A 25,879-nucleotide genomic window follows, 5' to 3' on the forward strand; every position below is an offset into this window, starting at 1 on the left:
TTGCGAAGTAGATCAGTATTTATCCCAGGTATACAAATGGACTTTGGACTCCCATCCAACAATGAGAGATGCACTCTCATCTGAACTCTTGGGGGAGGGTCTAAGCTCTGCCCTGGATGAAATGACAGACTATAGACACCCCCATTGAGGGCCTCACCCTTCCTGGGGAAATGAGGGGATATTGGGGGGGTTGTGGGAGAGCACGGGATGTGGGGAGAGAAATGGAAAGGGACCTGGAATTGACATGTGAAGAAACTTTGTTTGTAATTTAAATTTAAAAATAAAAAATATAAAAAAAACTCAAGACCAAATGGATCAAGACATTAGTATAAATCCATCCACACTAAACATCATAGAAGAGAAAGTGTGAAAACCTTGAATGTATAGACACAGGAGACCACTTCCTAAATAGAGCACCAGTAGCACAGACACTGAGAGCAACATTTAATAAATGGGACTTCCTGAAACTGAGAAGTTCCTGTAAAGCAAAGAACATGATCAACAAGACAAAATGGCTCCCTACAGAATGGGAAAAGATCTTCACCAACCCCGCATCTGACAGAGCTCTGATCTCCAAAATATCTAAAGAACTCAAGAAACTAGAGTTCAAACTACCAAATAATCCAATCAAAAACTGGGGTACAGATCAAACATAGAATTCTCAACAAAACTATCTCAAATGGTGAAAAGACACTTAAGGAAATGCTCAACAGGACTTATGAAGCACAGGCAGGCAAATCTCTGCGCTCAAGGCCAGCCTTTCTATATAGTGAATTCCAGACCATCCAGAGCTTCATGGTAAGACCCTGTCTCATAAACAAAACAAATAAATCTTAGCTTAAAAATATCAAGCAGTATTTGGAAATCAGATAATTAATAATGTTTAATATTTAAAATTATTTCTATTTAAATGGCTGGGTAAAGTTCAAAGTTTCAATAATTGTCTAAGTAAAAAATTATTAAACCTAAAAAACTTGTTTGAAAAATTCTAATCTGGAACATCATTCATTAGTAGCAAAATTATTTAATTATAAGGTAGTCAGGGGAAACAAATGCTCCCATGAGCATAAGAATGTTCTGTTTTGTAGATACTTTCCTTTTTCTAACAAGTCTTACACAGACCCTAGTTGAGATGCCTCAAGGGAAATATATCTGAGGAACTGAGTCTTACTATACAGCAAACCCAGGAGGTTTTTGCTTAGACATAGAGGGCTGTGGGAGGACGGTCTAATCCTTGCTGACAATAATAGGTTGCAATATCATCAGCTTCCACAGGGTGGATGGTTAGGGTAAAGTCTAATGCAACCTCATCACCACTGAACCTGGCAGGGATCCCAGACGCTGGGTGAAATTCATTGTAGATCAGGAGTTTCATAGGTTGTCCTGGCTTCTTTTGATACCAATGCATAAGATTTGTGCCAAATCTATTGACACTCTCGCTAGACTTGCAAGAGATGGTGACTTTTTGTCCCAGAGACACAGACAAAGAAGCTGGGGACTGGGTCAGAACAGTGTCCCCAGTGGAGCCTGGAATGATAAACACAAAACTACTATTGCAGATGTACAGGAAGCATCTCACTGTGAGACATGTGACTCCAATGACCAACATCCCAGAGGCATGTGAAACAATACATGCTCCCAACACTTCCCTGCACCCCCTCACCTGGTACCCAGAGCAGCAGCACCAATAGCAAAAAAGCAGCTGGCTTCATCTCTGAGAGTTGAACTAGAGCTTCAGTCTTAAGACACTAGCAAGCTGCCCTTAAAGATGCTTTGAGCAGCCTGGACCATTGGCTATTGGTGCAACATGCAAAGCAGCTCAGTAAACTTAGTACTTGGAGGGACAACCTACTGTTGTTTCAGTGGTAGTTGAGGTTGAAAACCCATTCACAGAGTGGCTCAAGCATGTCCTAAGAGATTTCATGACTGCCCTATTGAATCTTTACTTCATTTCTTCACAATAGTTTTATATAATGTATTCTGGTCATGTTTTCCCTCTCCAAACTTTCTACATCCTTCCTAACTGTCTACTCATCCCACTTAATAATCCCCCTCCTTTTCTTTCTTTCCTTCTCTCACTCAAAACAAAAAACTCAAAATCTAAACAAAAAAGTAAGACAAAAAATTACTGCATGGATGTTCTAGTATGAAAAATAAAAGAATTTTAGAATCATTTTTGAAATCTCAATAATATCCAAGCTTTCAAACACAGTGCATTTCACATTGTGATCCTTAGCAAGAAGAGAAAGCATTTGGATCTTATATAATGGTGAAAGGATATAGCTGCCTTTGGTTTCAAGGGGAATTTGCAACACTAAGTGCCATCAAGCTATAAATGTCATCAAGAGCTAAAAATCTGAGAGACATGGGCATGAAATGCAGATCATTGTGAACAAGCAGGTTCCTCCCCCATTAATTACTCCAAAATCTAATACTAGGTCAGCAAGATACCCTAAAGGCAGAGCAGTTGTCCTACTGGGACATACTCAGGGTGGAGTGTACCAAGTTATACAACTGCCACTTTTTTGTTCTTGTCACAAGAAGTTAGAACTGAGGAACCTAAGTTATCTTTCTACAAAATTTGGTGCCCCCAAAGATTAGAAACTAATGTTAGATTGGTTTTGAAAACATTAAAACTATTAACTTAAAAGGCTAAGAAAGAAAGAAAGTAAGAAATTAGCTGACAATTTTAGTTAAACATTCTACTATGAACAAACACAGCAACCATCATAAAATTTTTAAGCATTATAATTTTTGCAACAGGAGAAAACTGTCAAAGAAAACCACCAATCAAACTGCAGGGTTGTCAAGTCTAATCTCAATGGATACATCTGCACAAGAACTCCCTCAGCTAAGACTAAGAGTGGTCAGAAAGATTGCAAGAACCAGAGGATCTGCGAGTTAGTTATGAGACTGTGTTTCTGAGTGTGGTCAAAATCTACACCTATAAAGTCTCACAAACGTGACTGCTTAAACACTAGCTGGACAAGGACAGCAACAATAGATATGCTAAAAGGAATGGGGGAAAGAACACAGAAATGACAGATCATGACTTTATTCAAATTTAATCTGCTCCTATTTACATTTTTATAGAAGAGAATTCAGTCTTCATTTTGTGGATATGAAACCATTTAGGGAAATAAATAGGAATAAAAATGGCAGAGTTTCAACACACGATCAGTCAGTTCACGACTGGGATAGATCCTGTGCCCAGAAGTAGTTGACCAAAATAAAACAAACAAACTAAATGGTATTTTGTGGGTTGTTTGTTTCACTATTTGTTTTGGCATTTTTCAGTTTTTTGATCTTTTGTTTTGATATTTTGTTTTGGGAGGTCTAGGTTTCTTGTTTGTTTTGTTTCTTGTTTGTGCTTTTGTTCCAAAGAGAGAGAAAAAACATAAAGTTGTGTGGGTAGGGAGGTGAGGAAGATCTTAGATGAATTGGGGGAGGAAAAATTATGTTCAAAATATATTTATGAAAATTTTTCAAGAAAAAATAAAAATGCACTATTTAAAATTCAAATTTAAGAAGAAAATCTGGATTGGAGAGATGACTCAGCAGCTAAGAATACCAGCTGCTCTTCCAGAGGACCCAGAACACACATGGCATCTTGCAACTATCTATAACTCCAGTTCCAGGGGGTCTGATACCCTCACTCACACACACATGCAGGCAAGATACCATTGCCCATAAAATAAAATAAATTTTAAAAAATGAATAATATACATTTTAAAACTGGAAAAATATAATATAAAAAGAAAAATTTTAAACTGGCATGTATTTGTCTCATTCTAAATATCTTCTTCTTTAATAAATCCCTTACTAAAGATATCTCTGTCACCATTTCTCAAAATATTTTTAGGTTCCATAACATCTTGTATAAGGCAAAATTTTTAATAAAAATAAAATTTTCTCCTTAAACTAAAAAGAGCTTTGAACAGTTAAATCATTAGCTATTTTTCTTTCAAATGCATACTTACATTCTTGCCTTAATATTTTTTCATTGCTTCTACTTCCTTGACCTTACAGTTTTCCATACGCTTTCAGAAATATGTCTGTGCTGCAACTATTTATACATCTTTGATTTCAATTACTGAATCCCTGTATCCATTCCAAAACACCTCCTTATTTTTAGGATATGTTATTTGTCCTTTTCTCCTTGCTCTGTATTTGTCTTTTTATACCTTCCATATGTCTTATCAATATTTTTCTCTTGTTTTTTTCTATCTTCCCTTTCAATTTTTTTTTGGCTTGGTGCTTGTTTTGACAAGTTCTCACTGGATAACCCAGACCAATTTAGGACCCACTATGTATTTCCTGCTAACACTGAACTCATGATCCTCCTGTCTTTTCCTGCTGAGTTCTAGGGGTGCCAGGCATGTGTCATCTTATCCAGATCTTTTTATATTTTTTATTGCTCCAACATTGCAGATAGAAAACTCTAGAAGCCTGGGCTTACACACCCACAATCACAGAAGGTTAGTGACCTCCTAACTTTACCTTGGGCTTCATTGTGCTTCCATTTCCTTCCAAAAGGTGGCGAGAAAGTTCAACAAAATGATTTTTGCAGCATTTGATTGAATGCTGTACACATTTCTGCACATTTCACATTTACAGTCCAAGTTGACTACATATGAAATTATACTGCTGGATTTGTTTTTTTTACTGTTCCATGATAAATTATAACAATCTCAATGAATTAATTCTCACTGATGTGAGCAAAGACCTGACAAAAGCAACTTAAAGAAGGAAAGGTTATTTCCTTCTCCCAGAAACTGTCAAATGCAGATATCTCCTCAGGAAGGGGTCGCACCTGGAAATCATCAAGCCCATCTATGACAGGTACCCATCTATGTAGGTAACTCCAACTACTGTGAGTTCATGAGACAGATAAAGAAATCATATTCAGAAGACAGCATTTCATATTGCTCTTCCCGATCCTCTGGTTCTTGCATTCTTCATTTCAACTTCTTTTTAGCTGTTATTTATTTTTCATGTTATTTATATCCCAATTACAGTTTCCTCTCCCTCTTCTTCTTCCAGTGTATTGTTCCAGACTCCACCACCATCTATTCCTCCTCTGTTTCTCTTCATAAAATGGCAAGCCTCCTATGGATAGCAACCAAACATGGAAAATCAAGTTAGAGTAAGACTAGGCACCTCCCCTCATATCAAGGTTGAATTAGGCAATTCACTACGAGGAATAGGGTCCCAAGAGCAGACAAAAGAATAAGAGACCTCCTCTGGTCCCACTGTTAGGACTCCCATCAGAAGACCAGGCTACACAATTGTAACATGTATGCAGAGGACCTAAGTCAGACCTATACAGGCTCCCTAGTTATTGGTTCATTCTCTGTGATCTAATATGAGCCAAGTTTAGTTGATTCTGTGGTTTTTTTTCTTGTGATGTCCTTGACCTTTCTGGCTCCTACAATCTTTACTTCCCCTGTACCATAGGATTGCACAAGTTCTAACTAATGATTGGCTGTGAATCTCTGCATCTGTATCTGATGACAATTGCTGTCTTCTCTTCTTAACATCCCCAAAGACTTGGGAGATGGGATGAATGGATGTCCATTTAGAGCTCAGCACACTGTTTCTTATTCTCTGCAGTTTTGACAGTTATGACTGTCCATTGACTACTATGCACTATAAAAAAAACCTTCTCTGACGAAGGTTTAGAACAGCCCAAGTGAGTGGACATAAATAAACACTTAGAAGAACTTGCTTTAAAAAGAAAAATATAACAAATTTATTTTATAATGACAATACTTTGTATAATTTTTAAAAATTAAAAAGTATGTGTGTTCAAACTTTACAAATTGCCACAAACAACATAAATTACATTTGGGCAATGCTAACCAAACAAGTGAACGACCTGTATAACAAGAACTTTAGTCTTTAAAGAAAGAAATTAAAGAAGATACCAGAAAATGGAAAGATCTCCCATGATCTTGAGTAAGAGTAAAAAAATGGCAATCTTGCCAATAGCAATCTGCAGATTCAATGCCAACCCCATGAAAATTCCAGCACAAATCTTTACAGATTTGAAAAACAATACTCAAATTTATATGGAAAAACAAAACACTAAAGATAGTCAAAACAACCCTGTACAATAAAGGAATTTCCAGAGGTGTTACCATCCTTGGCTTCAAGATCTATTATAGAGATATAGTCTGGAAAACATCTTGGAATTGGCACAGAAATAGACAGTTAGGCCAATAGAATCGACTTAAACACCCCAATATTAGCCCACACACGTACGAACATCTGATCTTCAACAAAGAAGCTAAAAATATACAATGGAAAAAAAGAAAGCATCTTCAACAAATGGTGCTAGGAAAACTGGATGCTGGCATGTAGAAGAATGCGGATAGATCCATGTCTAGCACCATATACAAACCTTAAGTCTAAAGGCATCAAAGACCTCAACATAAATCTGGCCACACAGAAGCTCTTAGAAGAGAAAGTGGGAGATACCCTCAAACAAATTGGTACAGGAGACCACTTCCTGAACATAGCACCAGTAGCACTGACATTGAGATCAACAATTAATAAATGGGACCTCCTCAAACTGAGAAACTTCTGTAAGTAAAAGGACACAGTGAACAAGGCAAAACAGCAGCCCACAAAATGGAAAAAGATATTAATTAACTGCACATCTGACAGAGGGATGATTTCCTAAATATAAAAACATCTCAAGAAACTAGTCACCAAAATGCTAACTAATCCAATTAAAAAGTGGCATACACAAAAGATGTATATTTGTACAACAAGGACATTTGTTCTACTATATTCATAGTAGCATTATTTGTAATAACTAAAACCTGGGAGCAACCTAAATGCCCTTCAACTAAGGAATGAATAAAGAAAATGTGGCACATTTACACAATGAAGTACTGCTCAGCAGAAAAAAAATGGAATCTTGAAATTCCCAGGCAAAGGAATGGCACTAGAAGAAACCATCCTGAGTGAGGTAACCCAGTCACAAGAGATAAACATAGTATGTACTCATTCATATATGGATTTTAGAGATGGATCTTGGGAGTGCCAGCATACAATCCCACTGCCAGAGAGTCTGGAAAACAGAACCTTCATCCAGTGAATGATGGAAGCAGAGGCAGATACACACAGCTAAACACTGAACTGAACTCCTGGAATCCAGTGACAGAAAGGGAAGACTGATGAGCAATGGGGTCAAGACTAGGCTGGTTTAACTCACAGAAACAGCTGACCTGAGCAAAGAGGAGCTCCTGGACCCAGACAGATGGCTGGGAGACCAGCATGGGACTAATCCAGACTCCCTGAAAGTGGGTGTCAGTGAGGAGCCCTAGGCAATCTATGGGGCCATGAGTAATATTTATCCTTGGTATACAAATGGAGTTCAGGTTCCCATCTAACAATGAGGGGTGCTCTCTCAGCCTGGACTCTTGGGGAGGGCCTAGGCCATGCCCTGAATGAAATGACAGACTCTGGAGATCCTCCATGGAGGCACTCGCCTTCCCTAGGGATTGGAGTAGGGAATGGGTGGGGGGCTGAGGGGCCTGGTGGTGGAGGGAGGGGAGGAGGGAGGGAGAGGGAGCTGGGATTGACATGTGCAGCAAGCTTGTTTTTAATTTAAATTTTAATAAAAAGAAAAAGAATTAAAAAGTGAAGTATAGAACAAAATAGAGAATTCTCAACAGAGGAATATGAAATCCTGAAAGACACATAAGAAAGTGCTCAATATACTTAGCCATTAGGGAAATACAAATCAAAACAACTCTGAGATACCATCTTGCTTCTGTCAGAATGGCTAAAATCAAAAACCCCAATGACAGTTTTGCTGGAGAGGATGGAGAGAAAGGGGAACAGTCCTCCACTGCTGGTGGGAGTGCAAACTCGTATAGCCACTTTGGAAATCAGTATGGTTGTTCCTCAGGAAAATGGATATCAGTCTATCACAAGATCCAGCAATTCCACTCTTAGGCATATACCCAAATAATGCACATTCACACAACAAGAACATCTGTTCAACTAAGTTTATAGCAGCATTATTTGCAATAGCCAGAACCTGGAAGCAACCTAGATGTCCCTCAACTAAGAAATGAATAAAGACAATGTGGTACATTTACACAATGAAGTACTACTCAACAGAAAAAAAATGGAATCTTGAAATTCACAGCAAAATGGATAGAACTAGAAGAAACCATTCTGAGTGTGGTAACCCAGACACAGAAAAGCAAACATGATATGTACTGACTCATATATGGATTTTAGACATAGTGCAAAGGATTAACAGCCTACAATCCACACCACCAGAGAAGCTAGGAAACAAGGAAAACCTAAGAGAGATATAAACGGTTCCCCAGAGAAGGGGAAAAGGACAAGATCTCCTGAACTAATTGGGAGCATGGAGCATGGGGGAGGTGAGAGAGAGTTAGGAGAAAGAGAAGGAGAGAAGAGGAGGGGAGAGGAGGGAATGAGGAAGCAGGAAAATTGAATCATGGGAAGAATAGAGGAGAGAAAGACAAGAAATATCATAATAGAGGGAGCCATTATAAATGTAAAGAGAAATCTGTCACTAGGGAAATGTCCAGAGATCTACAAGGATGACCCCCAAGTAACAATCTAAGCAATAGACCAGAGGCTATGATAAGTCCCTTTCTCTGATTATGAAATTTTTGACTACCTTATACTAGAGCCTTCATCCAGTACCTAATGGAAACAGAAGCAGACACCTAAAGCTAAACACTGAGCTTAACTCCTGGAATCCAGTTGCAGAAAGGGAGGAGTGATATGCAAAGGGGTCAAGACAGGCTAGAGAAGCTCACAGAAATAGTTGACCTGAACATGGGAGAGCTTATGGACCCCAGTATAGGACTGTTCCAGACCCCCTGAACATGGATGTCAGTTTGGAGGTCTGGTTAATCTATGGGGCCTGTGGTAGTGAATCAGTATTTATCCCTAATACACAAAAGGACTTTGGGAGCCAACTTCACATAGAGGGATACTCTCTCAGCCTAGACACATGGGGCAGGGCCTAGGCCCTGCTACAAATGATATAACAGATCCTAAAGAACCTCCATATAAGACCTCAACCTCCCTGAGGAACAGAAAGGGAATGGAATCAGAGGCCGGTGGGGGGGCAGGGGAGGAGGGGAGGGAGAGGGAAATGGGATTGACATGTAAAACAAGCTTGTTTCTAATTTATATTTAAAAAAAGAAAAAAAGCATGGTATTGAAACAAACAAAAAAAGGATGTGGGCTTATTGGTGGTTTTGTCAACTTGACACCATCTGGAGTCATCTAAGAAAAGGAATGATTTTACTAATCCGGCTGGGCAGCAAGATCCAGGGATCCTCCTGTCTCTCTACCTGTCCAGTTCTGGGATTATAAACTTGCACCAACATAGCTGGCATATTAGGTAGCTAATGGGGATCTGAACTCAGTTGTTTATCCTTGCATAGCAAAGATTTTACCAATGAGTATCACTCACATGCCTGAGTTATATTTTTTATTTTATAATAATGTGTTTGTCTATGAGTTTATTTAAGAGAATGCTCCCTGTGTTCGTTTCTTTGTGGTGCTATGATAAAATATCACAATCAAAAACAACTCAAGGAAGAGCTTGAGGGCTACATGTTTGCAATGGCAAGGAAGGCACAGTGGAGAAGCCCTAAGCAGGAAGCTGAGAGATCATGTATCCAGGCTGAGAGAGCATCCCTCTATTTGGAATTGGCTCCCAAAGATCATTCATACACCATGGTAAACATTGATGTATTACCCAAGGCCCCAATGATTTCTGTGGCCTCCTCCTGTAGATCAGTCTGCTGTTGGACTCTCAGCCATCAGTCTGGGATTCAAGAGCTCCCCCTTATCTGGTCAGCTGTCTTTGTGGGTTTCACCATCATGGTCTTGATCCCTTTGCTCATCACTCCTCCATCTCTGTCACTAGGTTACAGGAGTTCAGTTTAGTCTTTAGCTGTGGGTATCTGTCTCTGCTTCCATCAGTCCCTGGATGAAGGTTCTAGGATGGCATATAGGGTAGTCATCAACCCTATCATCAAGGAGGGGCTATTAACGTAGTCTCCCCACTATTGCTTAGTTTGCCAGTTGATGTTATCCTTGTATATCCCTGGAGATCTCACTAGTGTCACCTCTCCTCAAGCCTATAATGACTGGATCTAACATGGTATCTCTCATCCTGTTCACCTCTATTCTTACCTCGACTCAACCTTCCTATACCCCCATGCCTTCATCTCTCCTCCTCTTATCCCCCTCTCTTTTCTTGGTTCCCTCTCCCCTCACCCAATGTTCCCAATATGCTCAGGAGATCTTGCCTCATTCCACTTCTCTGGGGTATCATGCATCTCTCTTGGGAACCTCCTTGTTTCCAAGACTCACTGACACTGGAATTGTAGGCTGACACTCCCTTGATCCATATCTAATATCCATATATGAGTGAGTACATACCATGTTTGTCTTTTTGTGTCTGGGTTGCCTCACTCAGGGATGGTTTCCTCTAGTGCCATCCATTTGCCTGTAAATTTCAAGATTCCATTGTTATTCTCCACTGACTAATACTCTAATGTGTAAATGTACAACATTTTCTCTATCAACTCTTCACTTGTGGGGCATCTAGGTTGCTTCAAGGATCTAGCTATTACATATAATGCTGTTATGAACATAGTGGAAGAGACATCCTTGTTGTGTGAATGGGCAAATTTTGGGTATATGCCTAAGAGAGGAATTGCTGGGTCTTGTGGTAGACTGAGTCCCATTTTCCTGAGGAATCTCCATACTGATTTCCATAGTGGCTGTGCCAGGTGGCACTCCCACCAGCATTGGAGGAGTGTTCCCCCTTCACTACATCATCTCCAGCACAAAATATCATTGGTATATTTTATTTTAGCCATCGGACAGGAGTAAGATGATATCTCAGATTTGCTTTTCACTAATGACTAACGATGTTGAGCACTTTCTCAAGTGTCTCTCAGCCATTTTATACTCCTCTATTGAGAATTCTTTATTTAGTTCAGTCCCTCACTTTTTAATTGGGTCCTTTGGTGTTTTGGAGACTTGCTTCTTGAGTTCTCTGTAAATTTTGGATATCAGTCCTCTGTCAGATGTGGGGTTAGTGAATATCTTTTCCCAATATATGGGGGCCTTTTTGTCTTGCTGACAGTGTCCTTTGCCTTACAAAAGCTTCTCGGTTTCAGGAGATCCCATGTACTAATTGTCGATCTCAGTGTTTATGTTACTGGTTTTATGTTCAGGAAGCAGTCTCCTGTACCAATTGGTTCAAGGGTACCTCCCACTTTCTCTTCTAACACAGTCAGTGTGGCTGGATTTATGTTGAGATCTTTGATCCATTTGGACTTATCTTTTGCACATGTGGATAGAAATGGATCTATCTGCAGTCTTCTACATGCCAATATCCACTTATGACAGCACCATTTGTTGAATTTGCTTTCTTTTTTCCATTGTATAATTTTAGCTTCTTTGTCACAAATCAGGTGTTCATAGGTTTGTAGATTAATCTCATGGTGTTCAATTTGATTATGTTGGTCTACCTGTCTATTTTTGTGCTAATACCAAGCTGTTTTCATTACTATAGCTTTTTAGTAGAGCTTGAGGTCAGGGATGGTGATGCCTCCATATGTAGCTTTATTGAGCAGGGTTGTCTTGGCTATCCTGGGTCTTTTGTTTTTCCATATGAAGTTGAGAATTGTTCTTTCAAGGTCTGTAAAGAATTGTGCTTGGATTTTGATGGGGATTGCATTGACTCTGTAGATTGCTTTTGGCAGAATTGCCATTTTTACTACATTGATCCTACCTATCCAAGAGCATGGAAGATCTTTCCATTTCCTGATGTCTTCTTTAATTTCTTTCTTTAAAGATTCAAAGTTCTTGCAATACAGGTCTTTCACTTGTTTGGTTAGTGTTACCCGAAGGTATTTTATGTTGTTTGTGGAAATTGTAAAGGGTGATGTTTCTCTGATTTCTTCCCCAGCCCTTTTATCATCTGTATATAGTAGGGCTACTGATTTTCTTGAGTTGATCTTGTATCCTGCCACATTGCTGAAGGTGTTTATCAGCTACAAGGGTTCCCTGGTAGAGTTTTTTGGGTCACTTATGTAAAGTATCATATCATCTGCAAATAGTGAAAATTTTACCTCTTCCTTTCCAATTTGTGTCCCCTTGATCTCATTTTATTGTCTTATTGCTCTAGCTAAACTTCCAGTACAATATTGAAGAGATATGGGGAGACGGGACATCCTTGCCTTGGTCCTGATCTTAGAGGAATTGCCTTGAGTTTCTCTCCGTTGATGTTCGCTGTTGTTTTGCTGTATATAAGTAAAGGTATGTATCCCAGATCTCTCCTAGACCATTATCATGAAGGGGTGTTGGATTGTATCAAAGGCTTTTTCAGCATCTAGTGAGATGATCGTGTGATTTTCGTTTCTCAGTTTGTTTATATGGTGTATATTACATTGATGGATTTTTGTATGTTAAACTATCCCTGTATCGCCTGAAATGAAGCCTACTTGATCATGGTGAATGAGGATTCTGTTGTGTTCTTGGATTCGATTTGCCAGTATTTTATTGACTATTTTTGCATCAGTGTTCATGAGGGATATTTGTCTGAAGTTCTCTTTATTAGTTGTGTCTTTGTGTGGCTTGGGTATCAATGTTATTGAAGCCTCGTAAAAAGACTTTGACAAAGACCCTTCTGTTTCTATTGCATGGAATACGTTGAGGAGAGTTGGTATAATCTTTGAATTTCAGGTAAAATTCTGCACTGAAGCCATCTGGAGCTTGGCTTTTTTTGGTTGGGAGGATTTTGATGACTACTTCTATTTCCTTAGGTGTTATAGGACTATTTAAATTGCTTACCTATTCTTGGTTTAATTTTGGTAAATGATATTCATCCTGAAAATTGTCCATTTCCTTTAAATTTTCAAATTTTGTGGAGGAAATCTTTTCAAAATATGACCTGATGATTCTCTGGATTTCCTCACTGTCTGTTGTTATGTCCCCCCTTTTCATTTCTGATTTCATTAATTTGCATGTTCATACTCTGCCATATGGTAAGTTTGGATAAAGGTTTGTCTATATTGTTGATTTTCTCAAAGAACCAACTCTTTGTTACATTGATTCTTTGTATGGTTTTCCTAGTTTCTACTTAATTGATTTCAGCCCTCAATTTAATTATCTCTTGGTGTCTGCTCCTCTGTGGTGAGTTTGCTTCCTTTTGTTCTAGAGTTTTCAGTTGTGCTGTTAATTCTCTAGTGTGACTATTCTCCAGTTTCTTCATGTGGGCACTTAGTGCTATGAACTTCCCTCATAGTACTGCTTTCAAAGTGTCCCATAAGTTTGGGAATTTTTATTTCTTTTTTATTTCATCATTGACCCAGGAATGGTGCAATAGTGTATTATTCAATTTCCTTGAGTTTTCAGAGTTTCTGCGGTTTGTGTTATTGTTGAATTCTAACTTTAAAGCATGATGGTCTGACAAGATACATGGAGCTATGCCAATTTTTTGTACCTGTTGAGGTTTGCTATATTTCTAAGTATGTGGTTGGTTTTTGAGACGGTTCCATGTGGAGCTGAGAAGAAGGTATATTCTTTTGTGTTTAGATGGAGTGTTCTATAGATGTCTGTTAAACCTAATTGGGTCATAACTTCTATTAGGTCCTTCATATCATTGTTAAGATTCTGTCTTGTGGTCCTGTCTAGTGGTGAGAGCGGGGTGTTGAAGTCTCCCACTACAAGTGTATGAGGTTTTATATGTGTTTTGAGTTTTAGTAATGTTTCTTTTACGAACATGGATGGCTTTGTAATTGGGGCATTGATGTTCAGAATTGACACTTCATCTTGGTTGATTTCTCCTGTGATGTGTATGAAGTGACCTCCTTCATCTCTTTTGATTGATTTTAGTATAAAGTCTAATTTGTTAGATATTAGCATTGCTACCACCGCTTGTTTCTTGGGTCCATTTGATTGAAAAATCTTTTCCCAACCCTTATCTCTGTTATAACGTCTGTCTTTGAGGGTTAGGTGTGTTTCTTGTATGCAGCAGAAGGATGGATTCTATCTTCAAATTCATTCTGTTAACCTGTGTCTTTTTATGGGTGACTTAAGACCATTAATATTGAGGGAAATTAATGACCATTGATAGCTCATTCTTGTTTGTTTTGGAATGGTTTTGTGGTGGAATTGTATGTGGATTTCCACCACTTTTTCTTTTGCCTGTTGTTAAAGTGGGATTATCTATTGACTATGTTTTCCTGGTTGTATTTACCTTCCTTGGGTTGGAGTTTTCCTTTCAGCACTTTCTGTAGGGCTGGGTTAGTGGATATGTATTGTATAAATCTGGCTTTGTCATGAAATATCTTGTTTCTCCATCTGTATTTAATGAAAGCTTTGTTGGGTATAGCAGTCTTGGCTGGTATCCATGGATCTTAATGTTAGTAAAATATCTACCCAGGACCTTCTGGCTTTCATAGTTTCCATGAAGAAGTCAGGTGTAATTCTGATAGGTTTGCCTTTATATGTTACTTGACATTTTTCATTAGCTTCTCTTAACATTCTTTATTCTGTATGTTTGCGGTCATTTCATTGGCATGTCTTTCTTTAGGTTGGGAAAGTTTTCTTCTATGATTTTGTTGAATATGTTTTCTCCCCGTTTGAGGCAGGTTTCTTCACCTTCTTCCATACCTGTTATTCTTATGTTTGGTCTTTTCACAGTGTCCCATATTTCCTTAATATTTTGTGTTAGGGATTTGTTGGACTTAAAGTTTTCTTTGGTCGATGAATCTAATTCTCCTAGTGTATCTTCAACACCTGAGATTCTCTCTTCCATCTCTTGTATTATGTTGGTTATGCTTGCATCATTAGTACCTGACCATTTTCCTAGCTTTTCTATTTCCAGCATTCCTTCAGACTGTGTTTTTTTATAGTTTCTATTTCAGATTTCAGCCCTTGAACTGTTTGAATTATTTCTTGCAATTTTTGCTTTGACTTTTCCTCCAATTCTTGCATTTTTGGATTGTTTTTCCTTCCATCTCTTTAAGGGATTTTCTCATATCCTCTTTGGGGGCCTCTATCATTTCCATGAAGTTGTTTTTTTTATGTCATTCTCTTCTGGTTCATTTGTGTTGGTATGTTCCAGTCTTGTTGGTGTAGGGTCTCTGGACTCTGGCATTGTCATATTGGTTTTTCTGTTGCTCCTTGTGTTTTTATATTGTCTCCTTCCCATCCGTTCTTGCAGTGGGTTCCAGAGGGTGCCTCTTCCTCTCCTGATGGGTGTAGGCATGTCCACTGTTCTGGTAGCTCTCCATTTCCTTGTCTCATAAATGGAAAAATGGACTAGGATACTGGGGTGCTTTGGATCCCACTGGGATGGATGGGAGCCCCAGTGGTATACCCCAGGCACAGGAGTGTGGCCTGGACACAGGCCCTGATAATCTTAGTCATGTGGGTGGAGCAGGAGACTAGGATTCTAGGGTGAATTTGCTCCTGCCTCTGGGATGGAATCCACTGTGGCAGTCCCTGAGCACCAGCACCTGGTCTAATGCTAGTTCCGTGGGTGGAGCAGGAAACTATGGTACCTTGGTTCCTGCCACCTCTGCGGAGGTGGAAGCCTCAGTGGCAGAGCCCAGGTCCAGGCAGGCAGTCCAGAAATGGGCCCAGGTTTGCCTCAGATTTTCTAATTTTACCTAATAAAAATGAGTAATAACCGCTCAGGTGGAAATGAGTAACATGGAGAACATGATGACAGTTTTGTCTGATTCCATCTCATGATTTCAACTTATTTAATTAAAAACTTTACAGATCGAGGCCTAAATCCATCCTGAGGATAAACTGAGGAAGTTTAGCCAGCCTCCTGGGTTGTTAGATTAGCTGTTTCCACATCACAATTTAGCATGATGCCCAGGTGAAGTATTGAAGTGGCGTTCCATAGCAATAGGGTCTGTGCCCCCCAGTCACAGGGACAGCTGAGCCTTGTTTGAGGCGTCACAGAGCAGCATTGGGCCTTATACTTGCAGCTTAGGGGTGACTGATGGCCCTCCTTCTGTGGAGTTATTAATTCATGAGAGAGATCTCCCTCCACACCAGACTGCTGACTACCCTGGAGGTAGCAGTGGTTATCACACAATAGTCACAGCACCTGTGACAGTACCTGAGGAAATCCTCGGGGTAAGGGTAACATCAGGCAGTAGATGAGAGACTGTGGTAGCCAGATGCAACCACAGTCCTCTATTCCATTTGCTCAGTCTTCATTCTCATCTGCCTTTGCTTTAACATCTCTCACTGGCCCCTCCCAGTGATCAGGGCTTATAAACGCAGCTTCTTGTTATACCAGAGCATTCTCAGAAGCTAGAGAGGCAGCAATATGGTGGCCATCCCACTCCTCCTCTTTCTCTTAAGTGTCACAGGTGAGATAACATTCCATGGCGACTTTGGATGCTTTGACTGTGTTTGAAAGTGATAAGTGATAAGGAGCAAAAGCCATTTGCAGCACAGGTCTGGCTTGTCACGGTCTGGTGATAGTAGGAATCTCTGATCTAGGGTTTCACAGTCTCTCTATCCCCCTGTGCCTCTGGTTACAGCTTCCAAGGGACAGATCACACTCACCCAGCCAGCAGAGTCCCTTCATGGTTCTCCAGGAGAGAGAGTCTCGATCACCTGCAGGGCCAGTCAGAGCCTCCTCTACACAGATGGAAAGCACTACTTGTCCTGGTACCAGCAGAGACAAGGGCAGACCATCAAGACCTTCATTTACCATGCTTCAGTCAGGATTGATGGAGTCCCCACCAGGTTCATCGGCAGTGGATCTGGGACAGAATTCACCCTCACTATTGAAGACCTTAAGCCTGAGGACTTTGCAGTTTATTACTGTCTTCAAACACTGAAGATGCCTCCCACAGTGATTGAGTCCTGAACAGTAACTCCCCTTAGACCTGGTTGCCCCCACCTGCGCTAGCCTCGGGGACTCCTACAAGAGAAACAGCTGAGTAATCAGAATGTAGACAGTGAAAAACAACATAACTGACCACTACATGGAGCAGTCTTGTCTCCTTAGTCTCGTCTGTGGCATTCAGTGTTGCACAGAAGAGACTTAAAAGACATGGAGTCAAACTAAAAGGCAGAAAAAGAAACAGGATACATTAAATTCATATTTGGTCATGATTATGTATCACAGCAATGGAAAGCAAACTAGGACAAGCTAAAAACTGGGAGGGGGCCCTTCTTACTTGTTTTGCTCCTTGCTATCTCATGTACATTTTTAATTTTTATTAGCTCATCTGAATGGTTGTTGTTGTTGTTTTAAGATGTATTTTTTATTCTCCTTTTCTCATATATTACATCCTCACCAATCTCCATTTTCCCTCTTCTATTTTTCCCAATTATCCCTCTGGAGAGTCCTCCAGCTCCACTCTTCCTGTTTCCCTTCATAAAGGAGCAGTCCTCCCAGGAATATCAACTGAACACATCATAACAAGATACAATAAAACTAGGCACAAGCCTTCATATCAAGGCTGGATGAGACAAGCCAAGAGTAGGAAAAGGGTCTCAAAAACAGGCAAAAGAGTCAAAGACACACCCACTCCCACTGTTAGGAGACCCAAAAGAACACCAAGCTATGAGGCAATAACATACATATACTGGACCTAGTGCAGGCTTCATACTTGCTGCTTCAGTCTCTGTGATCCTCTATGAGTCCTGATTAGTTGTTTCTGTGGGCCATGTTCTCATGGTGTCATTGACCCCACTTGCTCCTTCAGTCTTTTCTCCCCCTCTTCTGCAGGTTTCCCTGAGATGCACCTTTTGTTTGGCTGTGGATTTCTACATCTGTTTCCATCAGTTACTAGACAATGCCTCTCTGATGGTGATTGGGCCAGACTTTCATCTATGAGTGTAGCAAAATATGATCAGGAGTCATTTTGTTGAGTTCTTTTTTTTTGCTAGTTGTGTTTGGTTCTAACCTAGATCTCTGAGCTATCTAGCCTCTGCTTCCCGACCATCCATCCAGGCAGTGTCAGGCATGGGCTCCTTCTCGTGATACTGGCCTCAAGTTGGACCACTCTTATCTTGGCCACTCCCACAAGTTCTGTGCCACCATTACCCCAGCACATCTTTCAGGTGAGACAAAGTGTAGGTAAAAGGTTTTATAATTGGGTTAATGCCCCAGTCCAACCACTGGAAGGCTTGTCTTGTCATGCTATGTATCCCTCATTACTAGGAGTCCTTGTTACAGTCACCCACTTAGACTCCAGGTAGTTTCCACTGTACTAAGTTTCCATATGACCCACCAAACATCCCCAGTACTCATTCCTGCCATCCCTCCCTGCTCCAGACTGATCCCTCATGTTCCTATACCCACCCACCACCAGTCTACCTGCAAAATCTATTCTATTTCCCCTTCACAAAAGATCCACACATCCCTGAGGTCTCTTGTGCTCTCCTTCTTACTTAGCCTCACTAGCTCTGTGGATTGTAGCATGATTATCTTTTACTTTATAGCTAATAACCACTATAAGTGAGTACATACCATGTTTGTCTTTCTGGATCTGGGTTACTTCACTCAGGATGATTTTTTTCGAGTTCTATCCATTTACTCAACCTAGACACAGGGGTGTGGGGGTGAAGTGGTGTCTTGGTCCTGCCTAAATGAGATGCTGAAACAGACTTAGTAGACTTCCTCAGGGAGGAGCAGATGGGGAGGAGGGAAGTGAGGAGAGTAGGAGGAGAGAAGGGAGGGGAAACTGGGATTGGAATGTAAAACTAAATTAATAAAAAATAGTGTTGTATTTTATTTTAATTTATTTAATTTAGAAACAATCTTTATATATTCCAGTTACTTTTCCCTCCCATCCTCCCATTCCCTCATTCACTCGCCAAGGAGGGTGAGGCCTTCCATGGGTGATCATCAAGTCTGTCACATCATTTGGGGGAGGCCCTAGGCCCTCCTCCATGTATCTGGGCTGAAAAAGTATCCCTCGATGGGGAATGGGCTCCCCAAGTCTATTTTTACACTAGGGATAAATACTGGTTCCACTGTCAGAGGTCCCAAAGACTTCCCAAGCCTCCTAACTGGCACCCACATTCAGAGGGCTTGATATAGTCCAATGTTGGTTCCCCAGCTTTACAACTGGGGTCTGGGTGGTCTCACCTGGTCAGACCAGTTGTTTCTGTGGGTTTCTCCAGCATGGTCTTTACCCCTTTGTTCATCACACCTCCCTCTCTACAACTAGATTCCAGGAGTTCAGCTCAGTGCTTAGCCAAAGATCTCTGCTTTTATTTCCATCAGCTACACTATGAAGGCTCTAGGATGGCATTTAAGGTCATCATCATTCTCTTTATGGGGGAAGAACATTTAAGGTAGCCTCCCCACTATTGCTTAGATTCTTAGTTGGGGTCATCTTTTTGGATCTCTGGATATTTTCCTAATGCCAGTTTTCTCTTTAAACCTATAATGAATGGCTCCTTCTAATAAGGTATCTCTGCTTGATCTCCTCTATTCTTTGCCTAACTCAGTCTTCCTGACCCCTCATGTTCCCCTCACTGCTCCTCTTCTTCCCTTCTCTGTTTCCTATCTGACTCCTCCCCATGTTCCCAATTAGCTCAGGAGATCTTGTCCCTTTCCCCTTCTCCAGGGACCATGTATGTCTCTCTTAGGGCCATCCTTGTTTCCTGAAAGCAACCTAGATGTCTCTGAACCAAAGAATGGATGGAGAAAATGTGGTACATTTACACAACAGAGAATTACTCAGCAGAAAAAAACAATAAAATCTTGAAATTCACAGACAAATGGGTAGAAATGGAAGAAACTATCGTGAGTGAGGTAAGCCAGTCACAGAAAGACAAGTAAGGTACATACTCACTCATATATGGATATTAGACATAGAGCAAAGGACTACTAGCCTACAATCCACATTTCCAGAGAAGCTAGAAATAAAAAAATTTATAAAGTATAAAAGATGACTTTGGAGTTGGAGCATGGATCATTCCCTCTCTAAACCCAATCATGCTTGTTAAAGAAAAATAAAAAATCCCTGTCTCATGTTAGAAGAGTCACCTGATATGAAATAGAAGAAAAACAAATATTTAAGGACTATTGTATTGCTACTTACCTTAATCTTTTGGTTTTATGTTGAGTTTTATCTTTTTAATGACAAACATGAAAGCATAAATATTACATTTATATAAAATTTATAGGATTGATATATTTTATTTTGAAGTTTTTGTCATATTAATGATCATATAGAGCACTAACTAATTCTAGAAAAAGGTTTCATCTACCTTCCTGTACATGATTCAGGTTTGAGTCTCTACCAGTTTTTCTAGAGTGAACCATGACCACACTTAGCAGCAACCTTTGAAGTCTCCAAGAGGAGGATGGGACCCCACAACAACAATTTCATCAGGACTATGACAACACCATTAAGTTGAACAACTCCAACTAAAGATCAGTTTTTGGACTACAAACTGCTCAGAACAATTTCCAGAAGGCCCACTGAGATGATCCAGTCTCACAGGCAACTCTAGCCAGGACTTGAGGCAAGCCCTGAATTTTCCCATTATGCAGAGATTAGACAAAAATGATACAGCTTGACAGTTAACCCAAACTTTTATTTTCAGAACCCCCTAAAAATGTCATTGCTCCCAGACAGAGGAAGTAAATTTAAGAACATGACTCCCACACTCTCAAGGGGTGGGATGGGTGGTTTTGGTCATTCAATAGGTTATAGATACTTGTTTATGGGATTGGTTACAAGTTGCTATTGGTTAAAAATAGGAGGGATACAGGTAAGATATGATAAAATGGTAGACTATTGAATCTACTCTGAAAAGAAAAAATGGAAGATATAGATATGACAAGATAAAAAGATAGATTACCTTTATTGACTCCTGAGTGAGGTAACCCAGACTCAGAAAGACAAACATGGTACATATTCACTCATAAGTAGATACTAGATGTAAAGAAAAAAATAACCAAACTACAATCCACAGCTCCAGAGAAGCTAGGTAACAAATAAGGACCCTGACAGGGACACAGGGATAACCCTTGCAAGGGAAATTAGATGATATCTACTGGGTGAACTGGGGATTGGGAGGTAGAGAGGGAGGGGGAGAGGGGATGAAGCATAAGGGACTGGGATGGTTGAGGGGTGATAGATGCAGTGAAACAGCAATGAGATATCTTAATAGAGAAAGTCATGAAGGGGGCTGGGGGAAACCTGGTGCTAGGGTAATACCCAGGAATCCCCAAGCATGACCCCAGATAAGACTCCTAGCTTTAGTTGAGAGGGTACCCAAAGTGGCCTTCCCCTGTAATCCAATTGGTGGTGCCCCAATTATCATCATAGAGCCCTCATGCAGTAATTGACAGAACCAGAAAAAGAGATCCACAGCCAAGAACCAGACCTAGCTGCAGTAATCCAGTTGAAGAGAGAGAGGAGAGAATATATGTGCAAGGGAAGTCAAAATCATGATGGAGAAATCTATAGAGACAGCTGAACCAAGCAAGCTCTTGGAAACTCATGAACTCCAGACCAAATGCAGTAGAGACCCAAGGGGGCCAAACTAGGCCCACCATATGTGGGAGACAGTTGTGAAGCTCAGACTACCAGAGGGGACCCTGGAAGTAGGACCATGATACAAACCTGGTACTTAAGCTAGCTTGTTGAAGCCCCTTCCCTATGTGGGATACCATGTTCAGCCTTAATACATGGGAGAGGGGTTTGACCCTGTCCCAACCTATTGTGTCAGACTTTGTTGACTCCTCATAAAATACCTTACCTGTGAGGAGGAATTGACTGTGAGTGGGCTGAGGGTGAAGTAAGTGGAAGGAGGAGTTGGAAGGAGAACTGTAGTTAAAATTTAAAAGAATAAGTGAATTTAAAAGGTGACAGCAAGGGGGCTGGAGAGATGGCTCAGAAGTTAACAGCACTGACTGCTCTTCCAGGGGTCCTGAGTTCAATTCCCAGCAACCATCTACAATTCAATCTGGTGCCCATTTCTGGCCTGTAGGCAGAATAGTGTGTATGTAATGAATAAATAAATCTTTAAAAAAAAGGTGACAGCAAGTTGGCTTGCTAATTTCTAGAAAAGAATTAAATTTTCTGTGGATGTTTGAGTCTATAGTAGAGTAACTTCAACAAATTTCAGAGTAGATATATATTAGCACTAAAAGCCTTGTTTCACATAAACACATTGCAAAAGTACCAGAGGTATGTCCGGGACTATTTCAGAAACTCTTAGAAATTCTGCCTTTGTCTCAGGACATTTAACATTTTTTATGTAATATGAATTAGTAACACCAACAGCAACCTTTAAAGTCAAATGCCCTTATTATATTTCCCTATCAAGGGTATAAGAGTGTGGATTAAACGTTTAGGTCAGATGAAAGCAGGGAGATGTGAGGAGGAAAGTAGGGAGGCAGTTAACCAAAATTAAGGCTGTGTGAAGAAGCTTTATGAAAAACCACTGTCTATAAGCCAATTAAAGTTAATTTTAAAGAATTTTGAAAAGAGACTCCCTGTATTTGTGGTCAGTTCTGCTCTCAGAAGCCATGTGATACTAAGTGAAAATCACAGTGCTGGGCTGGCTGCTGCACTATGAGTTATTGGTCAGGGGAGCCCTCAAAGCACCCAAAACAATGCAGTCTATGGCTACCCACCATAACTATTGCTAAAGATACCATGCACTTTGAATGCTGGACAAAGAGAAGTCAGTCTCAAACTGGATAAGAAACTTCCTGTCTGTTGGATAGCTTTTGTAGTGCTGGAAGACCCAGTGCAGACTGCAAAAGGAGTAAAGATGTCAGTGATTTCATCCAGTGCTACACAATTGACTTGCCAGGCAAGATGTCCACACTGATGCAATAGCGGCATGACTGTTATTGGAGGAGTCATCCATTCTCTGATTGGGTGTAAGCATACTCCAATGGAAGCATTTCCTTCTTAGTACTCTAAACCTGGTCAGAAACCCATGGTTACGGAAGTCATAGACCCTATGGGAAGACTTACTGTAGATGTTTTACTAAATGGTCACATTGCCAAACTGTCTTCTAAATATTTATATTTACACCACTAGGTCTATGCTGCTCTTAACCTCAGTCAGAAAAGCTTCTTTATACAGTGAGTAGTGGGCTTTCACCAAAGCTGCAAACAACATTAGGATTCATGTCTGTTTGGATTGTTCTAAATTCTCCCCTATCCCACACAGAACACATTGGCCAGACTCCCTCCAATTATTACTGAACATGGCTATGAACACAGAAACAAAAGATCTTTATTCAAATCTAATTTGTTTCTATTTGTATTTTTATAGAAGAGAATTCACCTTCATTCTGTGGATATGAAACCATTTAGGCAAATAACTGTAGTAAAAAATAAATGGCAGAGCTTCAACACATTATCACGCATGTCATGGATATCAGCAGCATATAAGGCCATGAGCTCAGTGGGAAGATTACTTTGGTAAAGATTTGTCTTTTAATTTATTACTTTATTTTTCATGTTTCAATTCCTGTTCCCCCTCCCTCCTCTCCTCCCACTCGCCCCACTTCTCCCTGATCCCACCTCAAATCTGCTAAGCTAAGGCCTCCCTTAGCAAGTCTACTAAGTTGTCCCATCATCTCCTTGTTTCTTTAGAAGCTCTCTACAGAGTGGAGTTGGACCTCCCTTCTACAGAAACCTAAGGCCTTAAATATGAAATATTCTAATGAGGATAGTGGCTCCTCTCTTCCCATAGACCTTTTGTTTCTGCAATTTAACTCATCATGATCTCAATTTTGGTATTGTGAGGTGTAAAATGTTTTCCTACACTTCGTGTTTTGACTTAGTAAGTAGTCACCAGGTTCCAATACTGTCTATTCATGGTAGGCAAGAATGAAAGTCAGGGACCCACCTGGAAGCTGCTCTCTTGCTTCATTTTCTAACATGAATGGTGGAGAAGAAATGAGAACTGCCTCAGCTCCAGGCTGGGCTCTCTGAAGCTCTCCCTTCACTCCCTGGGGGGAATGCTGGGACATCGCTGCTCCTAGCCGCTATCCTCCTTGATTCTCTACATGATATTAGGACTACGAGCAAGAAAAGATGCTAGAGTTGTCAGATGTTTTACAAGCCAGGACTAAAAAGAGTAAGAAGTAAGAGAAGAACATGGTCTTGGTGTCACATTCCTGAAGATGGGAATGAACTATAAGACAGACCTAATAACTGACATAGCCCTAATAACACAGTACAGCCTGCAGTCGACAGTCCTCTGAATACAGGGGAGGGAGGGGAAACAAGCCAGGAAGCATGGATCCTCCAGAGAGTGGGCTATGGAAACAGAGTTTCACAATCTCACTTTTCCAGAAATCTATCTGCAGAAAAGAATAAAAATCTAGAAAGGTTTCCTATCAACCCTGTCCCAAGCCTACAATTCCATTACACTTGATATAAAACATGAAATATGTAACCATGCACATTAGGTTGGAAAATACCCATAAAAGCGATTCACTCATTAAACTGCACACAGCAACTTAAATGATAAAAGAATACCATCAAATTTTTTATTTTTATTTATTATTTATTTAAGTTATACACAAGCTTGTTTAACAAGTCAATCCCAGCTCCCTCACCCTCCCCTCCTCCCCAACCCTCCACATCAGGCCCCCCAAACCGCCACTCAATCTCCACTACAACCCTAGGGAGGGTGAGGTCCTCCAAGGTGCATCTCGACTGTCTGTCATTGCATCCAGGGCAGAGCCGAGGCCCTCCCCCAAGAGTCCAGGCTGAGATGGGCACTCAAAGTATATTTGTACACCAGGGATGAATACTACCCAAGGCCCCATAGATTACCTAGGCCTCCTCACTGACACTCACATTCTGGGGGTCTGGGTTGGTCCCATGCTTTCCACACAGCCATCAATCTGGGTTCCCTTGTTCAGGCCAACTGTCTTAACTCCTTTGCTCATCATGTCTCCCTTTCTGTCACTGGATTCCAGGAGTTGAGTTCAGTGTTTTTTTCTGTGGGTATCTGCCACTACTTCCACCAGTATCTGGATGAAGGTTCTGTTTCCCAGACTCACTGGCAGTTGAATAATATGCTGGCACTCCCCATATTCATGTCTAAAATCCACATATATGTGAATATATATCATTTTTTGACTTTTTGTGGCAGGGTTACCTCACTCAGGATGGTTTCTTCTAGTGCCATCCATTTGCCTACAAATTACAAAAATCCATTGTTATTTTCCACTGAATAGTAATGCATTGTATAAATGTAACACATTTTCTCTATCCACTCTTCAGTTGAGGGGCATCTAGGTTGTTTCTAGGTTCTGACTATTACAAATAATGCTGCTATGAACACAGTGCAATAGAAGTGCTTGTTGTATGAATGTGCATCTTTGAGTATATGCCTAAGAGTAGAATTGCTGAGTCTTGTGGTAGATTGATTCCCATTTTCCTGAGGAAACTCCATACTGATTTCTAAAGTGACTCTACAAGTTAGCATTCCCACCAGCAGTGAAGGAGTACTTACCTTTCTCCAAATCCTCTCAGCATAAACTGTCAATGTAGTTTTTGATTTTAGCCATTATGACAGTAGTAAGGTGGTATCTCAGAGTTGTTTTGATCTGCATTTCCCGGATGGCTAGGAATAAAGAGCATATACTCAAGTGCCACTCAGCTATTTTTGACTCTTCCATTGACAATTCTATTTAATTCTGTATCCCACTTTTTGATTGGATCATTTGGTGTTTTGGAAACTTGCTTCTTGAGTTCTTTGTATATTTTGGAGATCAGTCCTCTGTTAGATGTGGAGTTAGTGAATAACTTTTTCCAATCTGGGGATTGTCTTTTTGTCTTAATAACTGTCTCCTTTGTCTTACAGAAGC

At 40.3% G+C, this 25,879-nt stretch overlaps 2 gene segments (V, D, J or C); one reads left to right on the plus strand and one right to left on the minus strand.

Moving 5' to 3' along the window:
* Positions 1-1,198: 1,198 nt before the first annotated feature.
* LOC121136541 lies at positions 1,199-1,786 on the minus strand. The segment is given in 2 exon segments: positions 1,199-1,527; positions 1,664-1,786. Coding segments are annotated over 2 exon segments (378 nt in total).
* Positions 1,787-16,264: 14,478 nt separating this feature from the next.
* LOC121136811 lies at positions 16,265-16,945 on the plus strand. The segment is given in 2 exon segments: positions 16,265-16,424; positions 16,599-16,945. Coding segments are annotated over 2 exon segments (375 nt in total).
* Positions 16,946-25,879: the final 8,934 nt, after the last annotated feature.

Source organism: Mesocricetus auratus, unplaced genomic scaffold (assembly GCF_017639785.1).
Source record: "Mesocricetus auratus isolate SY011 unplaced genomic scaffold, BCM_Maur_2.0 Super-Scaffold_100676, whole genome shotgun sequence".
NCBI lineage: Eukaryota > Metazoa > Chordata > Mammalia > Rodentia > Cricetidae > Mesocricetus > Mesocricetus auratus.